The following is a 20,441-nucleotide window of genomic DNA, read 5'->3' on the forward strand; positions in this document are numbered from 1 at the left end:
TAAATCTTCGCAATGATACCTCTGTCGCGGCCATCTGCAAACTCTGCAAGTTTTTCAAATTGTGATTTCAGATCTACCAGTGGTCTTCCTACACAAGGCAACCAGCAACCAAAAACACAATTAAAAACTACCTACACAGAAATTCCAGACAGCTGGCAGGTATACCTCTGGGCCTGCCAGAAGGCAAAGTCAGAGGATGTCTCCTGACTGCTGTCAGTGCCAATTTAAAATATCAGTTTTTATAGGATTAAAGTAATGCTTCTGTAAAACAAGTAGCTGCTGTTTGTCTAAATTTGAATCACTTTATTTTCCATCTTTCCATTTTTGAAACTTCCAAACAGCAGGGTGGAAAATAAATAAATAAATTAATTAATAAATTAATAAATAAATAAATAGCAGTGTGAAGGTACCTATTATGTTTTTGGTTTTGTGTTTTTTTTTTTTTGGTTGTTGGTTTTTTTTTTGGTTTTTTTTGTTGTTGTTTTTTGTGTGTGTTTGTTGTTTTGTTTGTTTTGTTTTGTTCTGTTTTAAAAAAAAAGACACAAATACTGTATTATCTGGTACAATATTTGAGGTAATTATTGGTATTGCCTGCAGAGACGGGTTCCAAATAGAGTGTGGCCACACTATGCTACCACAAAAGAAATGTTAAGATAAGGAATACTGTAGAGCAGACCTTAAATTGGTCACTGCCACATGTCCCACACTATTCAGAGAGTATTGTAAACTTTTCTGCATGATCCTTGTAGCCTGTATTTGTTGACCACTTTTTCTTTAATTTACCAGGACTAACAATGTGCTCTGTAAAATGAAGCATCACTTTCACAAGAATAATGGCCATTCCAACAACCACATTTTCTCATTAGTGAGTGACTCTTAAATGTATTCCCCTTTGTCTTCTTGTAAATAAGGTCTTTACAAAGCTGAGGCAAGAAAAATACATGAGCTTCACACCGTTCTTGCTCTGTTAAGATTTTCTGGTATGGGAAAGGTCAGTAAAATAATTCCCTTCAGACTACAGACTGAGACAGATCCAAAAATTTAAACAAAAAACAGCATTAGAGAAGCCAATAAATGAACCCAGAATCATCTTATTGTGCAACAGCTTTCCTAAATCGCTCCATGTTCATATCACTCTGACCTCCATCCTTGCCCAAGGATATTAGATTTGTTAAACTCAAAACTTGGTTAGGATTTGGTGTATTGAAATGGCAAGATCTTCAGAAAAAAAGAAAAAGCTTTATTCTGTGCTTGCACAGCATCCAATACACTGGGTGCCTTAAGCCCAATTGGAGTCTAGAGGTACTCCAGAAATTGAGAGTTATTTCCACTGCATTAAAGGTCTTGACCAAAACAAAACCCAGGCATTTTCAACTTAAACTTTCTTTTACTGCCATCTGAGAGATTCAAGGAAGAAAATCATTCAGCATATATGAGAGTTTGTTACCACCAGCTGCTAGAGCAAGGGGACATGAGAAATTTGGGGAACTGCTGGTTGCAGCAGACTGCAATGTTGAGATGATCTCCTAAAAGCCTGTTCTGATTTCTCCTCAGCCATCCATCACTACCCCCTTCAGCATGGCAACATTAGCTTCTCCATAGGTTACTTCTCTCATTGTGCCCTGGAGAACCATCCACATCTAACCAGTGAGGAGGAGGAAGGAGGGACTAGTAAACCAAGCAATACCCTGTACGTCTACTGGGCAAAGGTGTCAAGAAAGGTGGCTTGTGCCAAGAGGGAAAAGGGATGGACTGAAGCACGGGAGGTCATACTGTGGGGATGATGGGTCTCCAGTGCCTATAAACAACTAGATGGGGATCCCAGACTCACTCATCCTCAGTTTCTCATTTCTCCTGTTCATGTTGATTAATGAGCTGAGAATGAACTTGTCTGGGAACGTTTCCTACTTTAACTTTGGCAGTGCAAGGCATTTTGAAACCCAGGATCAGGAGGACCAGGGGATCAGGCTGCAACCCAAACAGTGAAAACATAACCCAGCTTAGGGCTCTAAATCCACATTCTGACATGGGAACAACACTAGAACTATTAGTAAAAATGTATGGCTTGATTCAAATTATATAAATTTTAACAGATGAGTAAAGGAAAACTACATCCCTTTGAGATTTCTTAAGAAATATTTTACATATCCATTTTCATTTTCAATCTCTAAATATACATATATTCACTTTTTAATTAGCTAAATATGTAGCTCATACACTCAGTGTGTTTTAAGACTAAATTTCCTCTTTTTCAGCTTCTGAAAACTACTACTGGCTTTACTGTTATAAAAACCCCATACTTCTAGGTGGTCTCTTCACTATTCTTTTATATTGTTAATATCCAGCAAAGCTATGCCTGTATAAAGAAAAATATCTTAAAGTTTTGTGTCTAGACATGCAGACATACAAGGAACATGCAAGAATCCTTTTGCATCATTGGGAACTTTCCCCAAGATTACACTAGAAAATTGGCTCAAATTGTATACATTATCCAGAAACCAGTATTTGCACACTACTCTTACTTACATTTTGGAGGTTCAAGGTAACTCTACAATCTTTTCATTTAAAGTAAGGCTTCAAAGAGATAAGGGACATTTTAGCATGTTATGGTGAAAGAAAGAACAACAACAACAAAAAAGGCTTGATGACTTCTAAACAACCAAGCAGGGGGTGGAGAAAAAAATTACTAGCTTAAATTGTATAAGACAGAGGAGTCTAATAGTTTAAGCGTGGGGAAGAAGGCAAAAATCCTAAATTGTAATCTCAACTCTTCCACCAGTTTGCAGTCCAGCGTCAGATAAATTACTAACCAGTAGCATTTAGCTAACTAGAATTCAAAATTCTGCTTCTGTTTACCAGGGATGTTTGAGAGATCTTAGATTTCACTTATTCACTATATATTAACACTTCTCTAATGATTATTTCCCTAGTAAATTCTACCAAGGTCTCAGAGTAGCAGAAGGAAAAACCTCCAGAAATAACTAAGCCATAATCTCCTTGTACAGTTCCTCCACAATTTATCTGGTATATTATTAATTATAAGTTCCTTATCTAAGTTCTTCCTTTGTCAAAGCATACAAACGCTTGAAAGGAAAGCTTAACATATTTACAAAATTTGTCTTTTGCTGCACTCTGCTGGAACAATTCTTTTTTCAACTGAAAGCAATATTGTTCCTTACGCAACATAAAAGTTAACAAAAGAGAAAGGCAAAAATCCAGAAATCCTATTTCCCATGGTCTTTTGAAGGGCACGTATTTTTCAAACCAGAACTTTAACATTTAAATCCATATTTAGTTGATCTAATGAAGTGGCCTGTTTTCAAAGATAGAGCAACAGTCCTTAATAGAACAGGATTGAAGAGGGTTCTCTACTGCTCAGAATAAAACAACAAATTCGGTGCTTCAGTAAGGCACTGAAAAGCCTCTTGAAACACAGATTGGAAGAGTCCGAACTTGCATGAACTATCCTTCACCTGATAAACACAGTATTAAAAAAAGCAATAACAAAACACACATGCACAGAAACCAAATACCCTACATTTAATCCCTGATCAAAATACGAAAAAATTAAGAGATAACATGGGTTATTATAATATTCACATAAAATGAGACAAGACTTTCAATATCTTAAAAAAAATTACTACCATTTACTGGACATTTTAAGGAATTTAATAAATCTACAGTCCCATTTGTTTCATCGAAAAATAAAGAAACTTACCTGGGCTAGAGAACAGTTTGTGTCAACAGTCAGAACTATTAACTCCCATGATAATTCATTCTGGCTGAGGATCTGCTCCACAATCACCCAAACATGCTACACAAATTACATGCAACCTCCTACTAGAAAAATGCACCTGTGATCAAAACAGGGTTATGACTTTCTTCTTTCCTTCCCTCCCCCACCCCCAGAGAGTAAACTCCTTTGCAGTGACCATAAACTTTCCCCCCCCAACAAAACAAAACAAACAAACAAAATCTGGAGGGGAAGTAAATAACACAGATGCAACCAAACAGAAATGTCACAGGCTTGTTCTAGCAGTCTTCTGTGGGCAATGAAGAAAAGCATTCACTCAGACCTGCCTTGGGAGTTGCAAATACAGATGTTGGCACCAGCTCCAGAACACAAAGTTTTTACTAATACCTGCTAAAATTGTATTTGGGCGATTTTGCTTGGAAAGAAAATTAAGGAATGACACTTCTTAATGCTTTGTAATCCACGTAAGTCTCAAAAACTCTTCTCAGGGAAGGGTTTCCAAAGAACAACAGGGCCTCTTAGACAGTCATTGCCCTTACAGACTGCCTTGCTGAATTCAAAACCAAGAATAAATACAGTCGATAATCAACAAATCGCTCAAGCCCTCATACGAATTCTGAAGTAATGGTTTCAGACCTTATCAATATAGAATACATAAACAGTGACATAGGAAACAAAGCATGAAAAGAATTTTTCAGAAAAAACTATCTACTTCAAAGGTTGAAATACTTAGCCTAAAACTGGTCATGGCAACTGGTTTCTCTGTAAACGCACCGCTGGCATTCCTGCCAGAACAGTCCTCAAATAAGTTTAATAGAACACATATCAGAAATTAAAACTGGTTTTCATAGGAACAAATTTACACACTAGAGGCCAAATGTTTCTCTGTTCCATAGATGGATTTCCCACAGAAGAAAAAAAAAAAAAACACATGAGCAAGATGAAGACTTATATCAACATGTTTTTCTCCATTTGTCTCTGGTGTCTTTGTTAAAAACAAAAAGTCAGTGATACCACAAGAATAAATATAAATGGAGAGTTGTACTTTGAACTGTAACCATGCCAGCCTGCAATTTTTAATGCATAATGTAACGAAACATATAGGAAGAATGGGTAAATGAACTTTTTGGAGACACTGGGCTTCCAAAAGCAAATGAACAGCACTGGCAATGATTTAAGAACTAGGTAAGGAGATTAGTAGTTAAGTACTGGGTAGGAATGAAGGCAGATGGACAAATCTGTTGTAGACAAGCTTCTACTACTGTCGATCACAGAAAAAGAAAAGAAAAAAAAAAAAAGAAAAGAGGAAAAGAGGAAATTAATCAGGGTATCCTTACATATAACAGGGAATTTCACATCATGGAATTCTAACTAATTGCAACTATAGACTACAATATCTTCACATGCACTCTTATGCAAAGGAAAAATAGTGAAAGATAAAGCAAAATAAAATGCAAAACTAAAATCCAGTAGAAGTGAATAAAATACTGAAGATTAAGCCAAAATGCAAGCTGTTCATAAAGTCTGCAGTTTATAATTTCTGCATAGAATTAGAAAACAAAAACAAAGGTAAACAGGAGAAATGGTCTTTTAATTTGTCAGAAAAGACAATTTAACAGATGTTTTAATGAATTATATTCCTCATGATTCTGATCAAACAATACATACTTCTTCCTAAAAGGAGTTAAAAATCTGAAAGACATCTATTAGCAGCCAACAAGTAATCTGATTCATATTTTTTCCACAATAAAAAAAGAATTTGAGTGTATCAGTTGCTCATAAAAACTAAAACGAATAAATGTAGCTAGAAGAGATAGAATGTACTGATACACAACAATCTTTTTGAAAATACTTATTTTTACACAGACTTTCAGTTGCCTCTTGGAATGTAACAGACAACTAATGCACAACGAAATACTCATTAAGGAGAAATGAAAAAAATAAGGAACATGCAAAAAGTTTACTTTTCCACCAAAGCAAGGAATTTTCTCAAAACTGTGAAACCCCATTCAAACTAGAACAGAGGCAAGGGCTACTGTTTTCTTTAACATGACAAATCTAATTAGCTAGCAAATATTTAACCAATAGCTAGAGGTTGCTCTTTAAGTACTAAATAATGAGAGGTAATTGAGGTAGCAAAGGCAAAAGGTTACTAATTTAGGGCATTTCTATGGTGTAGTGTTTAAATTATAGGTTTTATACAAAACGCATGGGCCAATGCACAAGAAAAAAATCCAATTTTAACGGAATGCAGAACAAATTAACATTTTAACATTATAATACTACTCAGTTGTATAATGGGATTTTGCTAAGTGTCACAGAACAGAAAATAAAAGTAACACTCTAAGGTATGCTTGTTAACCTCTTCAAGCTAAATATATTATGAGCCTACTGACAGCTGTAAATAGATACATTGTAACATGAAAGACTCTGAATTCAAAGGCCTTTAATAGGTGTTGCTTTTTCTAAGTAGATTTGCTTTAGGAGTATAAACAATGAACAAGATAAAAATTATGTCACCCATGCCAAATACTTTCACATTACCTAAAAGGAAATTGAATTATTCCTTTAAAAATATCATTCAAAAAATTCAGTTCCTGTGATATGATGTCTTTTTCTCCACTTCTCCTTCCCATGTTACAGGAATTTAGCCTCACAAGTATAGTCTTCAGTACCCATGTATCTTCTAGGTTGACCAAAAGGCTTTTTGGGAAAACAAGGATTACAGCTGCTATGGCCAAAACGTGACACCTCAACATTTCAGTGTCCTGGTCATCCATCCAACAAGGGACTCAAGCAAACACTTGATTTTAAGATGTCTAAATAATAACAAGGCTGTATCCATAACAAATTGCCAATATTAAACCAAGAAAACGGCAGCCACAAAACTTTATCAAAGAACTCAAGGCAAGCAGAATGGGTAGAACATGATATTTAATAAAAGCCTTAAAATAAATATATCTGTAGTTATGATACTCCTCATTACTGTCTTCTGCCTGCCTGACTTCTGAACTCCTCTGTTCATTACACCAACTTTTCCTCCATTAACCACCTTTTTCCTTTTCATAGTGGTTTAAATTATCCACAACAGAATAATTAAAGGCTTCACAAAATAGAAATACCTACTCTTTGGAAGTTAGTAGTTAAGCACAACTGAAACATAAGCGAGCTGTTGAGATGCCAACTGGCAAGAAGAAACGGAGAAGAAAGTTCTTTTCCCTTTTGTTTTTGTCAATTTACAGGCTTAACCAACAGTTTAGCTCCAACATAAACTGTACCTTTTATTAAAAAGATCTAAATTGGGAGAATGACCACACAAGTTACATTTTTCCTCAGAGAGGTAGTGGCTAGAGCAGCAGCTCTGAGCTGATTGAAAGGAACACACACACAAAGAAACAGTTTGGGGTTTTTTTAATAAAGTGTCTATACTTACCTTTTTTTTTTTTCCAGGAATCCATAGTTCACTACTATACTGCCCCTGGTAAGTAATACCAAGCAGCATCCTAATTCAACTGATCAGAAGTGTGCAAGAAATAGGTAAGCAGTATTAGGTGTACTGGACAGAGCAGGCGACTAATGACCTGAAGTCAATTCCCACTTCTGACATTGGTCTATAATGGTCTATACAAGTCATTTTGGGCCAGCCACCATCAGTGACTAAATTAAATGTCACACCTGTAAGTGTATCCAAGATCAACAGAGCAGTGATTTAGATGCTCATTCTCTACAGGTTAATGGAAATAAGTCATTGCAGGGATTGATGTAAAATGGTTTTAGATTGAGTGAGCAGACAAAATAGCTTGGTTTTGCTGGGTTTACAGCAAAGATACAACAGTAACCAAATCCACTTCAGTACCAAACTCACACCAAGATCTACAAGCATTAGATGAGTAAATAATCTAGTTAATTTGGCCCTCAAATATTTATTTTTCAGCAGTTTTGGGGTTTTTTGGTTTTGGTTTGCTGTTTTGTTTTGTGGGGGTTTGTGTGTATGTGTTTTGGTTTGGGGATTTTTTAGGGAGGAGGGAGTTTTTTTTCTTTTGTGTCAAATCAGAGTTTGGCATAAAATACTATTAAATTACATGACTTATGCAGCTCTTCTCCTTATTATTTAGTTGTTTGTATAATTAACATATGAGTCAACACAAACCCAAGCATTTCACTGAATCTGAGTACCAAAGTTTGTGGAATATCTAATCAGCATGCAGTTGAAACCAACATACACCTGCCATCCAATCACAATGCAAAATCATCAGAAATCGTACATCAAAGAAATCAGTATCACTTATCCTGAGTTTACACCAGAAAATTATCTACTTCAACGTTATTTCAGCTACCCAAAGGCACAGCACCCATGTACACACTGGAAAAACAAGTACAGTAGCCACCCAAAAGCAAACTACTAAAACTACATCAGAAGCCACCAAAAATATTCAGAGTACTGTATGCAGAAATGAACTGAAAGCAATAATAATTTAATATTCACTTAATTCATCACAGCTGGACCACTCAATTAAAATAAACTATTTCACAAAGATCATGTATTCAAACTCGCAAAGTAACCATTGTATCTTCCAACACATATGCTCACTAGTTGTTCTCAGTTGTGTAGTTTTTATGCCTCAAATGCTTTTGTACTGCATAATTACAGGACTGATATAGGAAACTTTCTAGGGAGTATGAAATAGCAGTGTTTTCCATGCTTCTATGAAGACGGTATCAATTTTTTATTCAAGTTTTGATAACACTACTGCAAAGCACTTCCTCTCTTGCCTATGGAGTACATTTCTCCAGTGAAAGGGCCTGTCAGTGAGTTATGCTTCAGCACAGGCATCTGATATTTCAGATTATCAGATATGACATTTCTCTCAGAGAAATAAGACTTAGCAGCAGTATTCTTTTCTTCGTGGAATTGTAGCCAACTGGTTCCATTTTCACTCATTCAAATGCATACAGGTTCTTTCAGTCCCTATAGAAATCCCTCATATATGGTCTGGTGAGCTCATGTTAGGCTGAGGATACAAGATCTACTCCTACAAAGGAATATTATTTTTTCCCTTTCAAAAAGGCAATAGCCAATGAAACTAATGTCACAAGAAGTGTCAAAGAACATTTACATCAGAAGAAGTAACACAAATCACTTGCTGCCAATGCCTTTATGCACCCGAGGGTACAATCTGCTGGCATCCCTGAGGACTGAATCAAAGCTTGGGGAATAATATGGTAGGTTGCATTGGTGCAACAGCTTTAAAGTGGGAACAGCACCAAGAGTGGAGTGAGAAAAATACAAAGAGGGGGAAAAAAAAAAAGAAAAAAAAGTCACACCTCTGATCCACTAGTGATTTGCATGGAGCAGTGGGTGTTCAAACCCAGCTGTTAACAAGCTTGAGGGGAGTAATTCCATAGATAGGGCTGTATGACACAGCACAGTGTAGCTGAAACCCTCCTTTGTGGAAAATGTGACAGGCCAGACTGAATGCAGCCCAGCAGAACCCAGTTGAGACACTTTTTGCCATATCTACACACACACGGACATTTTACCTCCAATCTCTTTCTCTTGTGATGACTGTATTGTTTTCAGCTTTCATATGCATCTAACTCCCTCCACAAAATACCTTAACGAAGAAGAGCAATTTTACCTATTTGTCCCACGAGCTGGCTGACCTGAAGACAGCCCCACACTGCAGCAAGTAATTGCTACCACAGACCAAAATACAGAAGAGTTGTGCCAGCAATCTTAATATATGCTTCCTAAGCACAGCTAACTACTTTCAGACATTTTTGGAACACATCTTCCAATAAAAAAGGGGCTTTGATGACATTGTAAGTGTTCCACTGTTAAAGCTAAATAAGTCTTAGAGAAACAGAAACATAACACTATTTGAACACCAGTAAAATAGAGAATTTTAATTATACGTAATAGCCAGTAAGCTACTTTTAGTGGCTACGAAAAAACTACATTTAGCAGAAAGAGCAATAAAACAAGAGAAGTTAAATATAACTCCTCCAAAGAACAGCATATTTATTCAAGCCAAAAAGACCTAATTTATACTATGGGTGTAGTTCTCACTGACATTATCTGGGGAAAATGACTATTACAGCAGCGGGTGTGATATATAGCTCTGAGTCATGCATGATAAACCCTAATGGTTTTGCTTTGAGGTAAAAGTCATTACTAATCAAGCAATGAATCATTCCCAAAATGCAGAGTTCCTGAGGCCATGTGTGTCAAAAGTAGGATCCTGGAGAGAATACTCAATCATTAATGATCACTTTAGAGATTTTTATCAACCAATTAATAAGAAAGGAAAAGAGCTAAGGGGCTTGAACAAAGAGTTAATGGACCTTTAATGACATTCCATGTGTTTTAGTGAATAGAACACAATGAGGTTTATTTGCCACTGACCAGAAACCACCAAAGATCTAAGTGCTCCATGCACTGGAACTATTAAAATAATGCAAAGAACAGCACCTAAGTTTTCAAAATATTAGAAAATTATAGTTTATTTAAATAATTGTAATGCCCAAACTTATTTGATGTTAGACCTATGTAGTAGGTTATACAACGGAAATAAAAAGCCTAGCTTCCTAAATCAGTAGATGGACATCAGGTAAGGAGAGAAATGGGAAGATGTGTTCTTCTTTGTATATAAGGTACTAGACATGTTGGTATCAACTATCATGGAAGTAAAATTCTGGCTCTTAAGACACACTATTCTGAAAGACATTCAGGAACAATTCTGAAAACTAAAATGAAGATATGATGAATTATGTGTATATACAGATACAGATGTACGCACACATGTATATAAACGTACATGTTTTTATGCTACTGCCTACAAATTACCTACATCTAAGGAGGGCAAAGATATTTGAGTTCAATATACTCTTCATCTTCATGCTAAAGTCACTGTGGAAATATCCAAAAAAATTACTCCATCTAACAGCCTGAAACCACTGAGTATTACTAACCTTCAGTATTTCCAGTTCCCTAAAACAAACAAAAAAACCCCACCTGACTATAGGGAAGTCAGTTTAGTCACACGAGTCTGCAATCAAGTCCCAGAAATAAGAGATCCAAAAATCAAATGGGAGTGTGTCATTTGATAGCTGGGGGAATCTTATTCTGAGAGTAGATAAAAGAGAAAACAAATAAATAGAGGCAGAGGAGAGATCATGCTTCCTTTCAAAAGGCAGTGACAAGATCCAAATCTTTTGCTGAAGCAATGAAATTAACTCAGAAAGTTATAATCAGGGTGGCTCTGTTTTCCAAACGGCTGTAATTTTTATGCTAACAACAAAATGCATGTGCATATGCACATGTAAAAATTCTAATTTACTCTAAGTGTCAGATACACATATCTTCAGTACCGGAGAAATTCCATATCAAGATCTGGAGAAAGCTGGAAATCCTGTCACCAGTTTGAATTAACTGGACTCCAGGAAACTCTGAGCAAGACAGATACCAGATACAAGTTTGAAGCTAGAGCGCATGCCTACAGACCAGAAGACAGAAAACACCTGCAATTCTGCTCGTCACAGCACCCAACAGGACAGCAAAAGGTTAGCACAGATGTGCAGAGGAGAGTGCGGGCAATCACAGAATCGTTCCACTTCAGTTGAAAGACAGCAGACTGTGAACCACCTCCAACTGGGAGCAACATAACTACATTAGGGCAGGGTTATGAAGAAGGTGTATTAGTGTGGTTTTTGTTCAACTTTGGCACAGGTGCAAAGCTTCTAGATGGCATCACATTCACATGTAGCTGGTGCTGAATGCAGGCAAAGCAGACAATGTCCTCGGGCACAAAGGTAAGCCCTTAAACACTGAGCCAGAACGCCACATCTTCTAAATCAGACTCTCTGGAATAATGGCGGTTTAAAACAGTTAAGGATCTATTCTGAAAACTGATCAAAAGTGTTAGACAAGAAGGACAAAATATGCTTACATTTCGATATTTGTCAACTGTTAATTGGAAAATTGGTTTTCACTTGAAGTGCCAAAATTTCAGAGAGGAAATCGTATGATTCGGAAGATACAGTTCAGAGTCAACTAGTTATGTCAGTCTTGATAACCACTTACAATAAAAACTAAATACTATAAAATGGACAAAAACTGGGACACTATTTTAATGCTTAAAATACTGTTTGACAAGGTTTCAACACTCTTGCTTGATCACAAACCACAAAAAAAGAGAAAATTCCTCACAATTGTCTTGTTAAGTAAGATGTGCTCAAAGGGATTCTAACTCAGTTCCTTTAAGTTCTGTCCAAAATTCAGATTAATTACACATTCTGCTGAAACCTCAAGAAGCATAAATATTTAGTGCACTTCCCATGGCCTCCTAAATTATGTTCATGGATACAAAAGTTTTGCTTTTTCTCCATACATTTAGCTTTGAAAGTTTATTGTATCATAGCTTACTCTTTTTGGATGCTTTTCCAAAAAAACATTTAGTTAACACTTTAACATGAGCTGAATGTTCTTTCTGTATGTGTATTTTAGAGTAAACTTAAACAAAGCTGCAACTCAGATCCTACATACTTCAATGAAGTGTTGCTCTAATTTTTTTTCTTTCTTTGAGAAAAAGAATACTACAAAGCTAGCCTAGATTTTATTATTTAAATAGCAGCTTTCAAGACTAGAATAGATCCTGTCATGCAGTATGGCTACTCAATGTCACTCTGAAAATAAGATGGGATTAAAGGGCTCCAAAACGATCAAACCAACTGCAATAAAATCATCCATAAACAATGAACAAATGTAAGGACATCTAAATACCAATCCTGTGCTGTGGAATGAAACGGTGGGCCAGTCCTAAGTTTTAGCAGCTGGTATTAATCCATAGCACATTTGCTTAAATTCCATCTCAAAAACAACATGGTCCATCTTTCTGTTTAAATTAGGCTACAGCAAAGAAATAGTTGTACAATGAAGTTCATAAAGTTCTGAAAATATTAGCAGCATCTTTCTTCAAAACTGCCATTTGAAAAAGACATGGCAACTCCCATGATATTACTGATTAAAAGAAGCAGTGCATTCGTTTAGAGACATTTGACTTCCAAATCCTTCACAAAATTCATCTCTTTCTCCAGAAGTCTCTACTGAATGCTCGAGATTCCCAAGTAACATCCAGGGCAGTATATGTGAGAGACAGCTCAGATCACAGACCACAGAGTAAATGGGAACCCTTTGGTAGGGAACAGACTACCTTAGCTTGTTGAATTATTAAATTCCTATAACACCTCACATGCAGCTTTCTCAGTCACAGGCAACAAATTCCCACACAGTTTACTGCCATATAAAGAATTAAAATGCATCCTCCTGATGGAATTGACTTCCTTATTCTAAATGAGGAGTTGTGATATCTCTACCTGAAAGCAATTTTGCTTGTTGACCACTTCTAACAGACTGATGGTGAAATGCTACACTTTCCAGTGCTGCTAGCTATATGAACAAGATAAACAATACAGGAATGCTGAATGGAGAACAGATGAGGAAGAGTACACTGAAAAAAAAACCTGTAGGAACTGTGTTCCTGTTCCCTGTGAACAGTGACCTATGAGCACCTCTTGAAATCAGAAAGATTATTTGAATACTTTTCCCCTTGTTTCAAGCAGAGACTTTAAATAAAAAATTCATATGTGCATGAATCTCTTCCAGCTGAAATTCATATGTAAAACTCACATGATGCAAGAACAAGACCAGCCAAGATTAATACATATACACCATATACTACAGGAAGCAGAATGAACTGGACAACTTGTAGTTGTTTACAGATAAAGACCTGAAAATTACATTGTAATTCACTTTATTGCTGCTTACAGCCATGTATTTCTGCTATTCAGTAATAACATGAGTAAGATGACCATGACAGAACAGCTGAATTAGGAGAAAATAGAGGGAATAAACTTCCAGCATTTGCTAGTTCTAGCAGTGCTGTTTAGAAAAGTGTGTTATGTACTCTTCCTAATGGCAAGATGCTCTCAAATTTACCTAAAATGTACCTTAAAGAAAGAAAAGCTTGAATGTATCACCAATCAAAAATAAAGACCCACTGTGGTAGAACATGTAGTTATTAAGCCTAGGTGTCTAAGGCTATGCAACTGTGATGACCATTTTGTCAGACCTGTTCTGCTGGTCAGTCCCTAGTAAGTGTTTTTTCTAATGACCACACAAAATTTTATGGTGATAGAAAGATCCAGAAATCATTAATTTCCTCTGGATATTTTTTAAATTATCAGACTGGGAAGGGAGAGACAGTATTTTTGCTGAGACAGGGGACATCATCTATCTTCCCTGGTTAGGTGGCTGCTGCCAGTCAGCACTAGTACACGGGGGTGCTGAGGCAATGGGTAAGAGCTGAGGTGTCAGTATTAGAAACCTCAAGCAAGTCCATGGTATTACAGGGTGGGGGTGAAGAAGCCTCAGTACATCGGGAAACCTGAAGAACTATGCATCAAAGAATAGGAAGTGAGCTATGCTTACTACATATGATGGAAGTGTGGGGGTATAGGACTGATCCGTTTGCTTCATGGTTTGTCTTAATTTTGCTACCTTTTCTTGTAATACCATGCAAGGTAAAATGGATTGCTTTGTCATTACATTTTTTTGTAAACTTGAACTGCTCAGTCTTGTCTCAGATTCATGTTTTAAGTACTTAAGAGTGGTTAAGCAACAGTTAGTGTTCTAGGAGAACTCCAGCCCACATTCCAAGCTCATCCTTCCTCCTCTGTCCCTAAAAGAACATAACCGCAGCATTCTTCTAACCACAGTTACAGGGCTAAACACAGCTTACTAGACACTGCTAGTATTGCTTAGATTCACTAGGAAATAAGAAATTGAACCACCTGATTTTTATGACACTTAATTCCAGCTTGTACCTGGAAACCCAAATATATATGTCAAGAGTCGATGCACGAAAACTATAATTCCAGCACAAGCACCTGCAGCTCCTGCCATATTATTATTTTTTCTAATATGACAGAAAACACATTGTAGAGCTTAAAGATCATTAAACTACACGTTCAAGCAATAACGTGTCGCTAGTAAGTGTGCATTATACAAAATACATGCTGTTTACAATAGCTACCATAAAAATTGCTGCAATCTCATTTCATATTTGAAGTCCTTTAAACTACAAAACATCTATGCAATCTCAACTACTGTTCAATTGCTTTTAAATTTATCTAATTCAATACCTTTTTTAGAACAAGAGCTAGTAGCATCTCCAATTGTATTGGTAATTTTTTAACCAGAGATCAATAAATTAATTCATAGGTATATGAATAGCATCTATTGCAAATTTATTTTTCCACTATTTTTATAGCACCTTCCTACAAATCATTCCTAAACATCATAAGGAAAACTTTTTTTTTCCAATATACAAGGCTACTACATATATAGCAGCTTTTCCTTTCCTTCCAAAACAGAACACCTGATGTCACTATTTGTTAACTGTAGTTAATACTCACCCAACTCTATTTAGACCTATAATATTACTTCAGAAAGACAAATTCTAGCAGAAAAGACTAAACAGGACTATAAAACCAAAAGTTAGCTTTTCATCATTGCACACACTGATGCCTCCTTATACATTTCCCCCTAACTGTGAAGATGAAAGTAAGGCTAAAGTGTCCTTATAATAAACCCATTAGTAATTGTAGCACTAAATACATCCTGCCTTGCTGGTAATGTACGAAGACTAATACAAAAATTTACTTCATGCATAGAAACGTTTTTTACCAGAGGATCAAATGCAGATTGATTAAATTTCCCTGGTTTGGCATCTATAAGTTTGACATACATTGTACATGTACTACATATCACACAAACACAACTTTTACTTGAATATCTGAAAATTAATATTTACAGTCTACTTCAGTCATAAAATTCAAATCAGTTCAACTGTTCATAAAAATTTGCAGATGGACAAAGAAACTGTCCAGAATAAGTTTAAAGTAGGTATGTGTCACACATAGGCAATGAAACTACGTGAGTTGACTATTCACTATTATTTGATTCGCATTTAAAAGGCTGTTCACATAAAGGTTATATATCTGCTGTATAACTGTTCTGATGCAGGAAAATAAGGGAAACAATAGGAAGAACCATAGCTTCAATTTTAAAAAACTCTTAAGCTATAATAGTTATTCTATTAAGAATATAACTCATATAGAGCCCAAGTCCTGAAGATTCTGGGTTAAAAAGAATAATAAAATCACATACTTATACTAGAGTGGAAATTCCTTCCTGTTGCAGATTAAGGGATCTGCAATACACTAGAAAACTAAAACATACACATTTCCCTTCTGACTACAAAATTCAGTATAAAAAGTAACAAATCCTTTCTTCATACATAACAACTACTTTGGTGAAAAAACAAGTGGATAAACCAATCCAAATTTTTCTTTTTTCATTATAAAAATATTTAACATAAGGGAGGAGATGAGATTCTCAGATAATGGTGAGAGAATGAATATCTATTTATTTTCTAACAGAGTATTTTATTATGGGATTTATCGTATCTATTTTATTACAAAAGCCCTCAAAATTCTACATCACATATTCAGGGTTCAATCCAAATTCCTCTAAAGCAAACAAGAGCCATTCCACTAGAAGTGGAAGGTGAGGTGTGGATCCTCACTCTCCATTCAATGCATTCTGCATTAGGAAAACTACAAAACACAAACATGGTGCTCAGAACGGACAACTTTCCAAAAGGAAAAATAGAGATAACACGTTTGAACAATTCTTCTGAAAAGCAGCATTCTCAAAAATAAAAACATATTAATTCCAGTGTCAAAAATGCCACACACTTAAGACTTTTTGGAGTGACATTTTACACTGTCCACATTTATTCAGCCTCATTTCTTTAGTGAAAACACATGTACTGTAGTTTGAATACTTCAACTATTTGCATTCGATGTACTTGTTCAAATAAAGAGACAATGATACTGAATTAAAGAAAACAAGGTCTCCTTTAAAATAGCAAATGCATCATCAAGTAATTTAATTTCACTCATATAGCAAAGAGACAATATGAAATCCTACCACAGCTCTCACTTTCAAAACAACATATGCAGCAGTGGAGTCTCTATGATAATTACTATTTTACTATACTTTTGTTCGTACTAACAATAACATTTCTTTGTTGCAAGGGGATTCACATGAACAAAAGAAAATGACAAAGGAAATCTACCAAGAAAAATGTGAGTTTGCCTAAGTAAAGTTTTAACAAATGTAGAAAACATAAGCATTTGTTCTCTGGAAATAAATCTTTTTGCTCGTTCTCCTTTAAACTACACCAATTCTAATTAACAAAGCTTAAAACAGTAATTCTTAAGAAAATCACCCATCTAATTTTGGTTTGAAGTACCTTACAAAACAAGCTTCTGCAATACACATTTATTTTAACTACCTGATTTTTGTCATATTCTCAGAACTCATCTTTCAGTTCAATGGCATAAGAAAACTGTCCGGCACGTCCCAGTTGCATTTAAGTTTAAAGGCAACAATTGTACACAGCAAAAGCAGAGTCAAGAGACTCACTCTTGTTTATTGTTAGGGCTTATTTAGTCACATGATTTCAAACTGTTAAGGAATTGTCCATCAATCACAGTACCTAGTTTTTCCTAAAATAATCAGAAAATCCCCGCTTTCAAATTTCAACCATTTCATGGTTAATTCATTCACAGTAAAGAGTGAAATAAAAGCAAGGCTGACTCATGTATAATTAAAAAATTAAAGGCAGTTTTCTCCAATTTAGAGCAAACAGTAAGGAAAAAAAAATTCCTTAATTCCTTTGGTTTTTAGTTGTTGCGATATACAACAGCACATATAGGTAAGTCTTTTTTCCAGCGAGGAATCTAATTGTAACTCAGCTTCTCTAACAAGGTACGTTACAAAGCAAAATCAGATCCTCCAACAGAAAAGCACAAACCACACAAAGTAACATTTTAGAAAGGGTTATTCTAAATCAATGCAGGGCTGAGGCAGGAAAAGGAAGAAAAATGGTTTTATTCCTTGTGTACTTCTTCCAGTATGGGGATGGTTTAGGAATGATTTTTTTTAAAGCGTTGTTCTTCTGCAGTTATCACATTCTGATATGATTAGAACATAAAATCTCCATGAGGAAGGACATGGTCAGCCTCAGACAATTCTGTTGTGAATGTTACATCAGCCAAAAGATTCCACTAGTTTACAGTGTACCATAAAATATTTACACAAGCTATGAACTATAAAATATTTTCACATGAACTATAAAATATTTACACTATCAACATCAGTTAGGAAAGAATGATGTGCTGTCAAGTTGGAGCAAAGCAGGAGTAAAGACTTTGTGGTTGCAGATTAAATAAAACCATTGCAAATCATCTGGAAATTTACAGGGAATATTAGGTTAAACAAATTACAGCTTCCTGGTCACTCGGACAGTAAATGTAACCAGGAAAGCACAGCTTATGTGCTTTAAGCTAAATTTTACCAACAACATAAAGAAAGGTTGGACTCATAATCAAACTGTACTGACCTCTCTGAAAGTTCCTTCTAGCAAGGTGTCCAGATGTTGAAGAGGAGCAGGAGTTTTGTCTTTGAATCGTGTCAGCAATCGCCGCTCAATAGCTCGAAACTGTACAGCCCTTTCAGATAACAGCTCCTGAAATTTTTCAGCATTCAGACGTAGCTGCAATTTAAGGGTTTTCAAGAATCCAGGTTAAGGGTCATATGGACATATACATTATGTATGCACATTCCAAATGAAATTGGAGAATGACATTTTGGTGAGAGTGTGCCTTATTCAAATATGACAATGTCGTTTATACCAGTTTCACATTTTACACTCCTCATGAAGCTTATTAGTTTTCTAGAATTAACATTTTCCACTGAAATATAAACTAATTGTCAACAGCCACAATAATCTGTGAGAATGTGTATCTCATCAAGAAGCCTAATAATAAGAATGAAATTCCACCACCAGGATCTCAAGGGTTCTATTGGACTTGATATTCATTGCAGCGTAAAGTAAATGGTTATTCCCTTAAGTATGAATAGAAGTACTAAATTCTGCACTTCATGATTGCCTTTTTATGAAGTGAAATTCTTTTTCCTTTTATATATTCAGATCAGCTATGGCAACAAACTTCCTTGAATTGTTCATGAAACTTCAAACAACACTGTACATCAAATGCCCACGTAATAAGAATTCTATTTTATCTTTTAATTACCTTACCATTTTCCAGCACACATCTCTAACACAACAATCACTAAATAAGTCTTTCAAAAAGCTGTGACTCCTCTGAACAGCTGACATGCTGCAGCTAGCAGAAGTTATCAGAAGACACATCAAAACACACAGCTTTCCAGATGTGAGTATTATGACACATCCATTTTAAAGGTCCCCAAAATGAGCAGAAAAAAGAAGTTTCCTAGGTTTACAAAACATATTCTATTTAAAAATAAGTAAACATACCATTCTGACAGTACGTGGTTATGAAAGACATTTCAGGGAAGCTAAGAAAAAGAGAAACACTATGCTGCTTTTTTGAAACTAGGAGGAAAAAAGGGACATCTCAGGCAATATTCTCCCAAGCCATCAAAAAATAGTGTGTTGAAACTAACAGGGATGGGAGCATATGGATCTCCTTGACAGACCATTTGATACTTTTTAGAGCATACAATTATCGTAAAATTTCAGAAACTTCAAACTAGCCAGCTACAACATAATTAGATCCTAAATTATCATTCCAGCAATCACACCAACATTTTAAACTTCAATGTATTTAAGCTTGTGACACAATCTAATGAAGCCTATGTTTAAGGTATTTCTACAATACCAGTCACTAAAAGAAATCCCTAAACTTTTTGAATTTCAAATAAGTTGAAAGACTAACAGAATAACTACCCATGAGTTTGGGAGACAGACCTGGATGTAGGCTTACACTTTAAAAAAATCCCAGCTAAAATATAAATATATAAATATAAAATATCCCAAATAAAACTTGCATCTTCCTATGTGGTGGTGGCTCCACCTCACAGAAAATTTGGCAGCACGGAAGAATATCCAATAGTATTTCTCACTCTTAGATATATGTGTTGTTGCTTTTGCCCATTACACAAGTTTAATAGGAATTTTCAAATAGCTATTCTCTCTTTCACTATATAGTAGAGGAGGGAAGGAGCACATGTATTTTTTTAGCTATTTCTACAAGCTGGCTGTACTACTGGACATTTTTAATTGTCATCTGCACGACTAAACAGGAAAAAGGAATTACATTTATTTTATAGCTGGTCTGGTAAGCTTTCTTGAGCTTCCAATGCTACTTCTACAAGGGCGGGCATTTTTTTTTTTAAATCTGAAGGGACTTTAAACGTATTCACCATGATGATATAGAAAGAAAAACTGCTTCTGGCTTCATTATAATGAATAGAAGAGTAAAATAGCCTAAAACTAAGGACAAATTGTAGAAACAATTTTACAATTAACGTTAGTGAATGAAGAACCCATGGCTTCTGTATAAGCAGTGAGCAGAAGGGTAAATACTAGTACCATAATTTGTATCGTTTGCAGACTGCACACTAGGTACTTGCGCTCTGCGTATCACAAGGGCTGTTTCAGAGGCAAGGCACACTCCATATGTTAAAAACTAAATTATATTTTTTTACAGCACCATCTTAGTTGCAACTTTC

The 20,441-nt window shown here is 35.6% G+C and overlaps 1 protein-coding gene across 5 annotated transcripts in view; it reads right to left on the reverse strand.

The window, feature by feature from the left end:
• Positions 1-20,441, reverse strand: part of BBS9 (Bardet-Biedl syndrome 9) — a 330,225-nt gene that overhangs the window by 221,888 nt on the left and 87,896 nt on the right. For all 5 annotated transcript variants that reach the window (XR_011737694.1, XM_065831489.2, XM_065831490.2 and 2 more), the window contains one exon: positions 18,286-18,438. Coding sequence is in view for 4 of the 5 variants with exons in the window: in XM_065831489.2 (XP_065687561.1) it covers positions 18,286-18,438 (153 nt within the window). In the remaining variant the exon portion in view is untranslated. The remainder of the gene's footprint in view (positions 1-18,285; positions 18,439-20,441) is intronic.

The sequence above is a fragment of the Patagioenas fasciata genome, chromosome 2, assembly GCF_037038585.1.
Source record: "Patagioenas fasciata isolate bPatFas1 chromosome 2, bPatFas1.hap1, whole genome shotgun sequence".
In the NCBI taxonomy this organism is placed as follows: Eukaryota; Metazoa; Chordata; class Aves; order Columbiformes; family Columbidae; genus Patagioenas; species Patagioenas fasciata.